Genomic DNA, 13,571 nt, shown 5'->3' with positions numbered 1-13,571 from the left:
ATTATTTATTCAGTCAGTCCTTTCTTGGTAATTATATGTGGATGGAGAAAAGAAAACTGGATAACTTCAATTCAGGCAATTGAGTTTTCTTTAAGTAGTTTTATTATTTGGCTTGTAATACTATACATTCCAAAGTTAAACCATTTTTGAAAGTCAATATACGTGCCATTAGAGTTAATAATTGAGTTGACTATACATTTAAAGTACTACTTCAAAAGATTTCTGGTAAAATGTGGGAATGGAGTCATGAGTAGATGAGAGATTCCAACACTATTTTAGAAAAAAAAAAAAAAAAAGCAAAAACTAAGATGCTAGAACATGAGTCTTCAGTTTGAAAGGGCCCACTGAAGTGTCTAGCACTATGCCTAGCACAGTGAATGAAAAGAGACACTTTTAAAACATGTCTTCAGAAAATTTCAGCACCCTAGGATTAAAGAGGAAATGCTGGGAGACCACATGATATACAATAGCTAATAGAATGGCATAGTACATCCTAGTAGAAATTTTGGAAGGTAGAAGACAATAAAGCAATTGCACTAAAATTCTGAGAAAAAAGGCTTTTCAACCTAGAATTCTATATTCAGCCAATCAATCAAGTGTGAGGGTAGACTTGGAGTCTTTTCTTAGGAAGTGACTGGAAGATCTATTCCAACAAAATGGGGGTGCAACCCAAGAAAGACAAAAAAGGGTCCAAGGCCCAAGAACAGAGTATATAATTTAGGTAATTGGCAAAGGAAGTTTCAGCTTTGCATTGAGCCTAGAGAGCTACCAGCTGCAAACTGCAGCAAGAGGATACAAGTTCTATATGGAAATAGGGGCTAGAAATGAAAGGGATGGATTATTTGATTACACTGTGCTACTCAGCAATTAATTTTGATGGGTCTGTGATCAGTATGATGGAGCATTTGGGAAAAAAATTATTCAAATTTCGAATGTTGATGATTTAAGGAATTTAGGTATAAATATATTATTTAGAAGCACAGAGGTTAAATGACTAGAAGAAATAGTGAAAGGGATAAAAATAATTGTTCATGAGGAAGAATATAGCAAGGACTGATGATTTTGATTATCTGCTTTTTAGTACTATTTGATATTATCAAGTATATCGGCTATGTTGATTAAAAATAAGAATCAAGTGGAATTAAAAGTAGTTCAAACTAAAATAAACTATGTAAAGGTGTTAATAATGGGGGAAACTGGGTGTGTGGCATATGGGAACTCTTCTTCACAATTTTCCTGTAAATCTTAAGCCGTTATTCTAAAAAATAAAGTCTTAAAAATTGAACTTCAGAAACAAGAGATGAAAAAAAGTATGCTATAATGCATAGTATATATCAAGTACAGTCAATAAAATTAATGAACATCAAAATATGCAAAAAATAAAATTGATTTCATTACTGATTTTCAAAACAAATTATTAAAAATAAAATATTGCATTATTGTTAATAAATCTTGTGTATTTGTCTTGTGTTTTGAATTATTCAGTATTACCAGTCAGTTTATTCTTTTTTCATGGAAACCTAAAATTTTTTTATGTAGTGAATGAATGCCCTTGTTTAAGATTAAGTGGTTGGGATGCCTGGGTAGCTCAACAGTTAAGCATCTGCCTTTGGCTAAGGTCGTGATCCTGGGGTCCCAGGATCCAGTCCTGTATTGGGCTCCCACAAGGAGCCTGCCTCACCCTCTGCCTATGTTTCTGCCTCTCTGTCTCTCATGAATAAATAAATAAAATCTTTAAAAAAATTAAGTTGACATATTTTTTCAATCAGTGGACTAATTAGTTTTGAATTATGATTTTTCAAGTTAACCTCTTCATCCCCACTTAAACATCCCAAACTTGTAAGAGCAGACTACAGTTAGAAGTTGGGCAGAATAGTTGGGTTTGGATAATGAATGAGCATGTCTAGCTAGGCCACTTCTTCAAAATGTTGTATTATCTATTGGGCATTATTTCTCCCTTTTTCTTCTCCATTGGTTTAGATAAATAAATGGTAGTTCAGTTTTATAGGAATTAAGTGATTTATCTGCTGATCTAGTTGTAGACTGAGACTTAGAAATTGAGCCCTCTGTTGCCAGGGGTAGGGGTATAACGTTATCTTGGGACACCAAAGGTAGTGGTGTTTCTTGTTGCTGTCATCATAATGGGCACTAAACTTGAAAGTGTAAATTTCAGGATGGTGAGATTGACCCTAAAGCAAAGCCATGATGGGCATATAGTGCTTGGACTGGGGCTGGTAGCATGTTTTAGGGCAGGTTTACTAATTCCCTTATTACTTACTATGCTTTTAAGATCTCTTTTTATATTCTAAGAACTGTAGGAAACTCCTCTGATACCCTGTTTTCTCTCTGTAGATCCAGCAAATGAAAATGACAGCCCTTCAATAGCTAAATATCTAAGCTAAAACATATTTTAAAAGCCCTAATTGGTATAATAACCTGTAATTTTCTTTTCTTTTTTGGCATCACCCATTTTGTATCTTGCATTTCCAGTTTCCCTCAATCACATAATTATCAGATATTTTTGTGGATTTTTAAGATGTAGTTTTGGTGTCATATTTTTCAATTAATTGACCAGTTTACTTCCATTAAGTGTAATCTCTTGTGCTTTGACTTCCTGCCTATGGGACATTTGTGTTTAGTAGAATCTTCGGAGGCTTTTTTCTTGATTTGTTGACTTAAATACTAGTTCCTGGTTCAAGTGAGAAATGTTGGAGGTGGTACAGAGAATATTCTTCTGTGTACTTGCAGATTAAGCTTCTTTAAGAATAATGCTACTTCTGGGTGCAAGATTGGATCAACTACCTTAGTTCTTTTGAGTTTCATTGTGTGAATAATGGCTAGATAGACTTTTCTCCGTTGGCCATTCTGTTGACATTTGAACTTGGTTACAGGTCTTTTGTGGACTGTTAGAGACTGAATGTTTGTGACCAGTCAAGATTCTTATGTTGAAACCCTACCCCCACCAGTGTAATAGTATTAAGAGGTGGAGCTTTTGGGAGAGATTTAGGTTTAGTTGAGGTTATAGGGCTGGTACTCCCATGATGGAATTAATACCCTTATAAAAAGAGGAAAAGACATGAAAGCTTTCTCTCTATGAGCACACAGTAAGGAAAGGCCATTTGGACACACTTCTCAGGCAGCTGTCTACAGTCCAGGAAGAGAGCACTTACCAAGTATCAACTCTGCTGGCTCCTTGATCTTGGACTTTCTAGTTTCCAGGATTGTGAGAAATAAATATCCGGTTTTTAAAGCCACAGATCAGCTAATGGCATTTTGTTATAGTAGCAGCCTGGCCATCTAAGACATAGGCCTTTTCTAGTTTTTGGATTCAATATAAATAGAATAGGGCAATTAAACCTTAACCAGTATTGAGCATGTGGAGGTGATAATAATTCTACTTCCTTTAGACCTAACAACATTCACTTATACTATACTGTAAGTCAAAAATTAGATAGTGTGACTCTGCCAACTTTGTTCTTCTAGACGTTTGGCTATTCTATGCCCTTCTGCATTTCCATATAAATAAAATGCTGTGACTTTCCCCAAATTAAAAATAATTAGTTAAGAATTGCATAATTTTTCAAGCTAGTAGGACTAGTGAATTATACATTGTTTCTAATGCCATTGTCACTTGAACTGGTTAAAAAAATAATACTCATCATACTTTAACAGTCCTTTGGGAAAATAGGTATTGAATTATGCCAGGTCTTCAGAAATGTATACCTAAGATGCAAATGCCTTGTATTTTTATCTTTATAAACCTGTAATGTGTAGTACATTTATAGAGAAATACATAGGAAAACTAACAGTATTTTGCTCTGGGGGACAGATGGAGTCGGTGTCTGGTAAAGGACAGAAATTTATTTTTTTGAATACCCTTGAAATCTTTTAAGTTAAAAAATATATAATGAAAATTTTCAAAACAAAACATAATATGCACTTTTATTATTCATGTATGTTTAGATCTATCTCTAAATCATAATTCCCTTGTATGCATGAAATCTGTTCTGATTTATATTTGTGGGTGCTGTTGGTAGTTAATGTCACTGCAGTTTTCCCTCTTTCCTGGCTCAGCTCATGACCTGGACTCAAAGGAACTTTAATCAACCTAAAAGATGCTGCATTTAACAAACTTTTTGATGTACCTCTTAAGATTTTTATGAGTCGTTACTCAAATTAACTCTCAGGTTCTTGTGTATTCTAACTGTACTTTTTAAAAAAAATTATTATTTTTTTATTGGAGTTCAATTTGCCAACATACAGCTATCATCCAGTGCTCATCCTGTCATGTGCCCTCCTCAGTGTCCGTCACCCAGTCACCCCATCCCCCCTCCCACCTCCCCTTCCACTACCCCTTGTTCGTTTCCCAGAGTTACGTGTCTCTCATGGTCTGTCACCCTCTCTGATATTTCCCACTAATTTTCTCTCCTTTCCCCTTTATTCCCTTTCACTATTTTTTATATTTCCCAAATGAATGAGACTATACAATGTTTGTCCTTCTCCGATTGACTTACTTCACTAGGCATAATACCCTTCAGTTCCAATCATGTTGAAGCAAATGGTGGGTATCCATCGTTTCTGATGGCTGAGTAATATTCCATTGTTTCTGTAGACCACAGCTTCCATATCCATTCATCTTTCGATGGACACCAAGGCTCCTTCCACAGTTTGGCTATTATGGACATTGCTGCTATGAAGGGTGCAGGTCTCCTGCCATTTCACTGCATCTATTTCTTTGGGGTAAATCCCCAGCAGTGCAATTGCTGGGTTGTAGGGCAGTTCTATTTTTAACTCTTTGAGGAACCTCCACACAGTTTTCCACAGTGGCTGTACCAGTTCACATTCCCACCAACATTGCAAGAGTGTTCCCCTTTCTCCACATCCTCTCCAACATTTGTTGTTTCCTGTCTTGTTAATTTTCCCCATTCTCACTGGTGTGAGGTGGTATCTCATTGTGGTTTGGATTTGTATTTCCCTGATGGCAAGTGATGTGGCCTAACTGTACTTAATCTCTACAGGCCTCAGTTCCCTAACCTGTGAAATGTGTTGGCTAAAGTGTGGTCCAAAATCTCTTTTGGTCCTGTGAGCACATAAGTTTGTCTTCCACTTCATTTCATTTGATTCCATTCTTGATCCAGATGGACAGTGTTGACATAGTCGTCAAGACAAGACATGCTCATAGAGAGTGTTCAAGCTTCAGGAAAGTTATGCCTGTTCTTTGCTACTCCTTAGGCCTATGATTCAGTGTTCTAGTTTTAGAATATTTAGGATGTCTATAGTTACCAACAGGTGTGATAGATTGAATCATGGGCCCCTTCCTGCATCTGCCCTCCTGCCATGGCTTCATTGTGGGCATAGGGTACTTCCTTAAATCCTTGACTTGCTTTGGCTAATGACATATGAGCAACAGTTGTGTCATTTTTCAGTGTAAGACTTCAGAGGGCTTATATACTTCTAGCTACTAGTCGTCTTGTGCTTCTGTTTCTGCTGGTTCAAGGAAAGGGCAGCCCCAGTGGCTCAGCGGTTTAGCACTGCCTTCAGTCCAGGGTGTGATCCTAGAGACCTGGGATCCAGTCCCATGTCAGGCTCCCTGCCTGGAGCCTGCTTCTCCCTCTGCCTGTGTCTGTGTCTCTCATGAATAAATAAATAAAATCTTAAAAAAAAAAAAGGAGAAGGAGAGACATGGGGAGCAGATCTGAATGAGGAAGCAAAGCCTCTGTTAATAGAGCCCCGCTTGGGTTAGCCAAGTCTCAGTTGACCTGTAGATCTTTAAGAATAAATAATTATTGTCTTAGTGTTGTCTGTGACAGCATTTTTGTGATAAAACAGGTACCATTAACTTCTACCAAAATTATTTTTTATTTTTTTAAAGATTTTATGGTACCCATTTGATTGGTTTCTTTTGTATCCTTCTAAAATTTCTTTATGTAAATACAGACACAAAAATTTATAATCTTGGCTCCCATTTCTACCATTTTACAGTTTTTTACTTTGTTTTTTTCATCTGTTATCTTAGATATATTTGTCTATCAGTAAATAGAAAACTTCCTTACTCATTTTTACAGCTGTTTTGATAGCTTTCATAAAAAATAATCTATAAATTATGTGGGTATGGATGTGTATTTAACTGTACCTTTGGGAATCCTATGAATTTCCACTTACAAACCTGAAGATATAATAAGATATATAAGAAACCATTATGATCTCAACTCACTTTCAAACTTCTGTGTTTATAATTGTTGAATTTGGGGATCCTTGGGTGGCTCAGCAGTTTGGCGCCTGACTTTGGCCCAGGGTGCGATCCTGGAGGCCTGGGATCGGGTCCCGTGTCGGGCTCCCGGCATGGAGCCTGTTTCTCCCTCTGCCTGTGTCTCTGCCTCTCTCTGTCTCTCTGTCTATCATGAATAAATAAATAAATCTTAAAAAAAATAATCTTTATAATTGTTGAATTTTTAGAAAATGTGTTCTTTAAAATGGGTTTTGGGAAACGTGTCTAAGTGTCTGTTTTGTAAGGTACATAACATACTTTTGGCACAATTACAATATCACCTCTAATATATATTCATTTAATATTCATATTACTCCTGTGAATTATAGTTATTAATATTTTAATTTTACAAGTGAGGAAACTTAAGCTCAGAGAAAGGGGTTGACCTTCTCAATATCACCCAGATAGTGAGAAGAAGGATGATAATGAGTCATAATTACTGAGTACTGTATATTGGGCACATTGCACTTGATAAGAATTTTGAAGGCAGATACCAGGTTTTACTTATTTATTTTCCTGTACCTTATATCATGCACACAGGACGCACAGCTCTGTTGCTAAAATGATTTCTGTCACGTGTCCTTTGCCTTCTTGCTTTTGTACTCTCTCAAATTTGGGGGCCATCTTTTTTTTTTTTCCTACTTTTCTTTTACTTTTCTGTTTTAATTCTTATAAGCTTTTAGGAGCTTAGAATTTTAGTCAGTGTTGCTGTCCCCTGTCTTATCAATTATTAGGATTTTTCATGGATAATGTAGAAGAAAGAGGTGATACTCTTTCAGAGTGTTGGGTGATGATTTTGGCTTAGCTGTTTAACCTGTGCTGCAATCCTTCCAGGGCTGGACCTCTGACAGATATTGACAAGAAAAATTCAAAAATTTTCAATTCCCCAATGAATACAGTTGGAATAGAAGGAACTTGTTCCTTACTATGCATAAGCCCTAAATCTAAGGTCAAAATGTTATCAAAGAGCAGATCCTAAGGGTTGATGAAGTGATAGATCCCAAAGACATTTTTCTGTTTTTCTCCTTTTCTATCTGTATTTTGTTTCTTAAGTAAGATCTCTCTTTAACATTTTATCATCTCTTATCAATTAGGCTCAAAGTATGTGATACATCTTTTGTTTAGAGAGTAAGAAGTCCTCCTCAGCCTTTCTTACAACTTAGCAGGCCCATTTTCAGCTGTAATAAATTCCAGTTTAGCTTTCATGTACTATGAAAACATTTCTTTCATAGTTCTTCAATAGATGACTCATGTTTAAAACAGTAACAATTAATGGTTATATAACGTTTGGTATTAGTATCATAAATCAATAAATCTTTGTTTTGGGGCACCCGTGTATGCCTGTGGCCATTGTAAAGCCTAAGAAAACAAGATGTAAAAATAGTAGGCCCCCTTTAAGCATTTAGGCATACTCAGAATTAAAACTAGAACTTAAAATTTTTGACCCTACTTAGAGATTGAGAAATTTTGTTTAGATGGATCATAGACTGTGTGAGCTAAGCCACAAAATGTGGAATGTGTCTCATTCTCCTAAGGTTACAAAAATTTATATTAAAGTTTATATAGGACAAGTTTACTTTATGTGGAAAGTAAAACCACATGCATTTCATTTTGAAAAATCCTAAGGCCAATATAAAATCTGAGATAGTTCTTTCAATTTATTCCAGGTAATTGCTGCTGGTACTGTGTTGTGCTGCTTACTTTGTCCTGTGGAAAATTTGAATATCTATGTACTTAATCCCTGTGCTATTCCTTCTCTTCTGCAAGAATTTTGTAAGGAATAATTCCCTACATTGAAGTCATACAGAAAATATGTAAACATCCAACACACTTTTGCAAATCTGTAAAGTATAAAGTTGAGCACATTTCACTTTCCCAATATAGGCTACCAAGGAAAATATGCAGAAAAACTATTTTGAGATATAAACCAGTAGAGCTCAGTGCAAACTATCAGAAGAACAAAGTAGGAATCATCCTTCATTTGTTTACTCCCGGGTACAAATTACTTGATAAGGAGGCTTGCTTAGATTAAGTAAGCATAGACATGGTGCCAGAGATGTCAGTGGTTATTACTGTCTATTTGTGTTATCCCTAGACAATGCAAAAGGGGCATTTGACCCCTGAAAATAAATAAAGATGACTATTCTGCATTGCTCCCTTTGGTATTAAACATACTGGTTAATCCCATAACTTCTACAAAGGGAAAGTTTGCCTTGAAACTATGTAATTTCCCCTAACATGACAAAATTTAAGTAAGATCTGTTAAAGAACACTTTTGCAGAGAGAGGGTATCTTCCCCCAATCACTCTCCTTGATAACTACACATGACTTAGAGACCTCTGTAGTCTTTATTCTAAATTCAATGTTTTTAGGATGCATGAATTTGAATTCTTCTCCTTCCACTTTCTAGTTATGTGATTGTGCTTAACAGTCATAAAGGCTATTCACTAATATTTTAGTTTCCTCCTTTTAGGACTTGGTAGGTTTATACTTCTCCTCCTCCTTGAAGTAGGTCATGACCATGTGATCTCTAGGAAGGAGTCAGGGCATAAGTCACCATCTTTCTCTTCCCCCTGCATATAGCAGCCAGCTTCATATCAGATAACAGATGCCTCATCATTCTACAGAGAATGAAGTCCTAGCCAAGCCACAAGAGATAGGTAGCATGAATGAAAAATAAAACTTATTTTAAATCACTGAGATTTTGGGGTTGTGATATTGTAATCTCACCTATCCTTACTAACAAAATGGCCTGGAATAAGTAAATAACTCCGTTAGTTTTCTTATCTGTAAAATAGAAATATTAAGTAACTACCTTGGGGCTGGTGTGAGGATTAAATGAGATTATTAAGCTAAAGCATTATGTGGCACATAGTACATCCTCAATCAGTGTTGGCTGCTACTGTTACCATCATTATGCAGAATCTTGGGGGCTAAGTTTTTTGATTTTAAAAATACATAGTATTCCTCAAGTTTACTCACTTTATACCCACCCTTTTTTAAAGATTTTTTTCCTTGCACATCTTTCTAAAATGTATCATATCCTTTTCTACCTTAAATAGAATTTGTAGACTTAGGCTCATCATTATAAATGTCAGTTATTATACTGTAATGTAATATAGAACAGGAGGACACTGAAGTGTGTGGGGCATCTTCTCTGGTGTTTCGGTGTATTTTTATAGCAGTTTTTATTCTTTGTCACATCTTTGCTGTTTTCAGTGTACTTTTGACAATTTTTAAAAAATAATCTCATTGACCTTCTAGTATACTGCTTTCTTTCTGTTGCAAATTTTGGGACTCTTTTTTTTTAGAATTATGCATAACTTAAAAGAAATTAGCCTGAAGTAAGTGAGCACGTGGTAAGTATACATTGCTATAATTCCTTATAGTAGCTTACCGCTATTTTTTCAAAGAAGGAAGAATTCCATCTAATCATCTGTAACTATTGGACAAGTTTCCACTTCACTATAATTGAGAAGTTAAACAGAGTCTAAATTGCATAGTGTTTGTATTCCATCACTTTTTGCATCCATCAGGAGTATAAAGTAGATTAGCATGACAAATACACTTCCAGTGTCAACAAATGAGCTTGGGCACCTGTGGAGGTTCAGGGTGCCTCTCATTCATTATTCCTTACCTCGAAAGCCCATCTTGTGACTATCTTGGTACTGGGAGATACTGCTACCATTCCTGCTACTTTCAGAAACCAAGGTGGCAAAGACCAATAAAGGTGGGCAACAGGGTAAGAAAAGAGAGTGGATTTTCCCAAGGCACTCCAAATATACAAGTAGAAATGGAAATTTGTCATTACCATTTCCAGGTGACATCAGCTTATTTGGGAGTATTACATGGTTACTCACAATCCTAGGTTCTCTGCTAATATTCTTAGTGTGTGTGTTTGGGGCATTAAAGAACTAACATAATTCCTGACCCATAGAACTTATCCAATATATGTTATTATGGTGAACTATCAGGGCATATGATTTCTAAAGAACAATAAGAGATAATACCTTTCTATATATAGGGTATCTGTTTTCTCATAGGCATTGGTTTACCCCTCCTCCATAACAAATACAATTACATATTTAAAATGAGGCAAAACGGGAAGCCCGGGTGGCTCAGCCGTTTAGCGCCTGCCTTTGGCCCAGGATGGGATCCTGGAGTCCCAGGATTGAGTCCCACGTCGGGCTACCTGCATGGAGCCTGCTTCTCGCTCTGCCTGTGTCTCTGCCTCTCTCTCTCTCTGTCGCTCATGAATAAATAAATAAAATCTTTAAAAAATAATAAAATAAAATGAGGCAAAAAAAAAAAGTATAAAAAAGACATCTAGTGCAGTGGTCCCTATGTATTCATGGCCAAGCATGGAAGACAGCTATGTTCTGGTTTTCTCCAGCAATCCTCCCAAGTTTAAGGGTAGTTCTTAGAACTGTACTTCTCCAATATGAACAGGCATATCTATTCATAATTCCTCTTAATTCACAGTATATAATTTTACTAGGAAGGAGCAGGAATGGAATTAGGCTCTGTATCAGTCAGGGTTCTGCAGAGAAACAGAATCAATACGTATAATAACTAACTAAATTTGTTTTCAGGCATTGGCTAATGAGATGTTGGGGACTGACAAGTATGAAATCTGTGACGCAGGCAGGCATGCAGGCTGGACCTCAGGTAGGAGCTGATGTTTCAGTCTTGGGGCAAAATTTCTTCTTCTCCAGGAAACCTTAGCTTTTACTCTTAAGGCCGTCAGTTGATTGATGAGGCCCATTCATGGTATTGAGGGTAATCTCCTTTACTTAAAGTCAACTGATTGTAGATATTAAGCACATTTACAAAAATAATTTCACAGCAACACCTAGATCAGTGTTCGATTAAATAAATGGATGCTATAGCATAGCCAAGTTGGCACATACACTAATCATCCCTCAATCTCTATGTGGCAATTATGCTGGTGGATGGAAGTCTCTGGAAAATTTTCAGACATAGCACAACGTCTGCTCAAGGGTGACTGGGAAAAGGAGGTAGAACAGGTGTCTCCTCTCTCCTCTTGCCCCTTTATCCCTCAAGACATCCCCCACACTACTTCCCTAGTGATTGTGAAGTCATGGTGGTGGAGCAGAGGGGACTCCATGCTCTAGATAAGCTAGGAAATGATGGTTTAACCATTTTTGGGAAACTTGGGTATAAGAGGTAAGGATGTAGGTAATTTTAGGATGGCTTTTAACAAATAACTCTTGTGGATTTAGGGTGAAGGGCATCATTCCTTGGTAAAAATGATAGCCTTGGTTTCGCTTTACTGATGAGAGTCTTAATAAGGTTTTACCTTGAAATGCCACTTATGGGAGTTGTTTGGGCCTTTCCTGTACCTTGACACAAAATTGTAATATTAATTAATAAATAATACTGTTAGACTGACAGCTACTCTCAAGACTAGTGAGGGATTTGAGGTTTCCAAATCTCTCTTGCTTTCAGAACCTCTGAAATATGTCTTCTTACGGCTGCTTTATGCGAAAAGACCTGTGAACGGAGACACGGAGAACAGGAACAGTCATGGAAAGATTGGATCCTGGATAAGCATAAAATTATTCACTATTTAAAAGTCTTGAAAATATGATCCAAAATATGGGTCATGGAAAATTTTAGGACATAGCAATGTTGTGAGATAATCTTAAATAATCCTGTTTTATATAACAGGCCAGTTAAATAATGAAGGGTAGAAATAAAAAATAAGACTGCAATGTGATAAGGAGATGAAATTTTGTTTCCAACTTTATCATTGGAAACATGGATAGCTAATAAAATCCTGTAGAAATAACTTTCATGTTTTTACACAATAAAATCTGACCAATGAGAAAATGTGACATATAACCTATTAATGAAATAGTTACAAAGTAAACACAGACTTTCCTTTATTTCAAAGTAATTTCAGCCAAGAAATGAAATAGCTAACAAAAGCCACAGAGGTATTATCATCCAATGCAGGCAAAGCATTTACTAAAGCCATAATCCCCAAATTGACATGAACTAAAAATTGTGCAGAAATATTGTGCAGTATTTGCCCCAAGTGACTTTTTAGCAGTCTCTATCTCTAGAACACAAAGTTGATTTTATTATTTTGAAGGGAAAGATTTTCAATTTACTCATATTGTGTCAGGGGCCGTATTTAGCAAGTTCAGTCATTTTAAAAATTTACCTGTGGTTAAAAAATAACCAAAAAATAAACAATCCAAAGGTGGGAGTTGGGGGAAGAAAGAAAAGCATACTTACATGATGCTTTATAAAGGCAAAAAGTTAAAACATTTCTTCACCTGAAAATAATTGAAAAAAGTTAATAATGTTTCACTTCCCAGTTGAGGCTGAGTAGAAGAAATATGGCAGTGCTGTTTAGAATCCCTAGAGATTGGACAAGACTTCAGTAGGACTCCCTTTTTGGCTCCTGTCAACCACAAAGAAAAGTGCTTTGTTGGCTCCAAAGATTTTACACAGAATCTCAGCAGAAACATCTGCTGTTTTACAGCAGATAAAACACCTGAGGTATGTCTTTTACAGCTAGTAGCAAGATAATAGACATTTATTAGCCCCTCACTTCCATTTTATTACCTGATAAAAACAGATGAATTAAGCTCTCTTTTTATAACATATTACCTTGATTAAAAATAGATTAATGTTATTTTATGTGAAGTAAGAACTCAAAGCAATTTTAACATTGTTTTCATATGAGTAGAAAAAAAATGTGTATTTTCCCCATCTGTTTCTAAGTCCACAGAGCCAGGGTGTCCAGTGCTCACTTTCTCAGAACTTGATGGTACACTTTTTTTGCCAGTATAATCTCATTGATTCCAAATGGAGGCTGGGCCTTTTGGCATGGTTAAATGTCATATTCCAGGTCATATTTTTACTAATTTACTTCTTAACATATTAAAAATTATTTTTTTCTGCTTCTGAGTCTCATTTAGTAAAGCTTCTCTGATTGAGTGAAAGAACTAGTGCTTGATCATTTGAGTTTGAATATAAGTAGTCTGATGCTTTTTCAGATTTCCTCCAACTAACTGAGTTTAATAAAATCCTTCTCTATTCATGGGACACCTTGGGTAGAAAGTTTAGTTGTTTGAGACAGAGCCAGCCAATACCCCCAGGCCACATGTACTCTTAGTAGTAACTCAGGAGAATGAGGTACCCGTTTGACTGTCTCCAACTTGACTCGCCATTTCCAATTAATTATGCCATTGCTTAAAATAGATGAAGACTCAAATGAGAGGAAAATAAAGATCTACTAAAAAACTTTTACTGCTGATTCAACTTAACA

General features: G+C 36.1%; 1 protein-coding gene across 32 annotated transcripts in view; it reads left to right on the top strand.

Annotated features, from left to right (window-relative positions):
• The window catches only part of LOC144292990 (uncharacterized), a 329,341-nt gene that overhangs the window by 57,280 nt on the left and 258,490 nt on the right, over nucleotides 1-13,571 (top strand). For 17 of the 32 annotated variants that reach the window (XR_013360568.1, XR_013360534.1, XR_013360550.1 and 14 more), the window contains 2 exons: nucleotides 10,861-10,936; nucleotides 11,738-12,799. Coding sequence is in view for 6 of the 32 variants with exons in the window: in XM_077864082.1 (XP_077720208.1) it covers nucleotides 10,861-10,936; nucleotides 12,616-12,684 (145 nt within the window). In the remaining 26 variants the exon portion in view is untranslated. Of the gene's footprint in view, nucleotides 1-10,860; nucleotides 10,937-11,737; nucleotides 13,214-13,571 lie in introns of those variants that run through there. The other 15 variants (XR_013360565.1, XR_013360458.1, XR_013360441.1 and 12 more) reach the window with 3 other exon arrangements.

This window comes from Canis aureus, chromosome 2, assembly GCF_053574225.1.
Source record: "Canis aureus isolate CA01 chromosome 2, VMU_Caureus_v.1.0, whole genome shotgun sequence".
Taxonomy (NCBI): domain Eukaryota; kingdom Metazoa; phylum Chordata; class Mammalia; order Carnivora; family Canidae; genus Canis; species Canis aureus.
The sequence above is the reverse complement of the archived record's forward strand: the minus strand, read 5'-3'. Positions and strand labels throughout refer to the sequence as shown.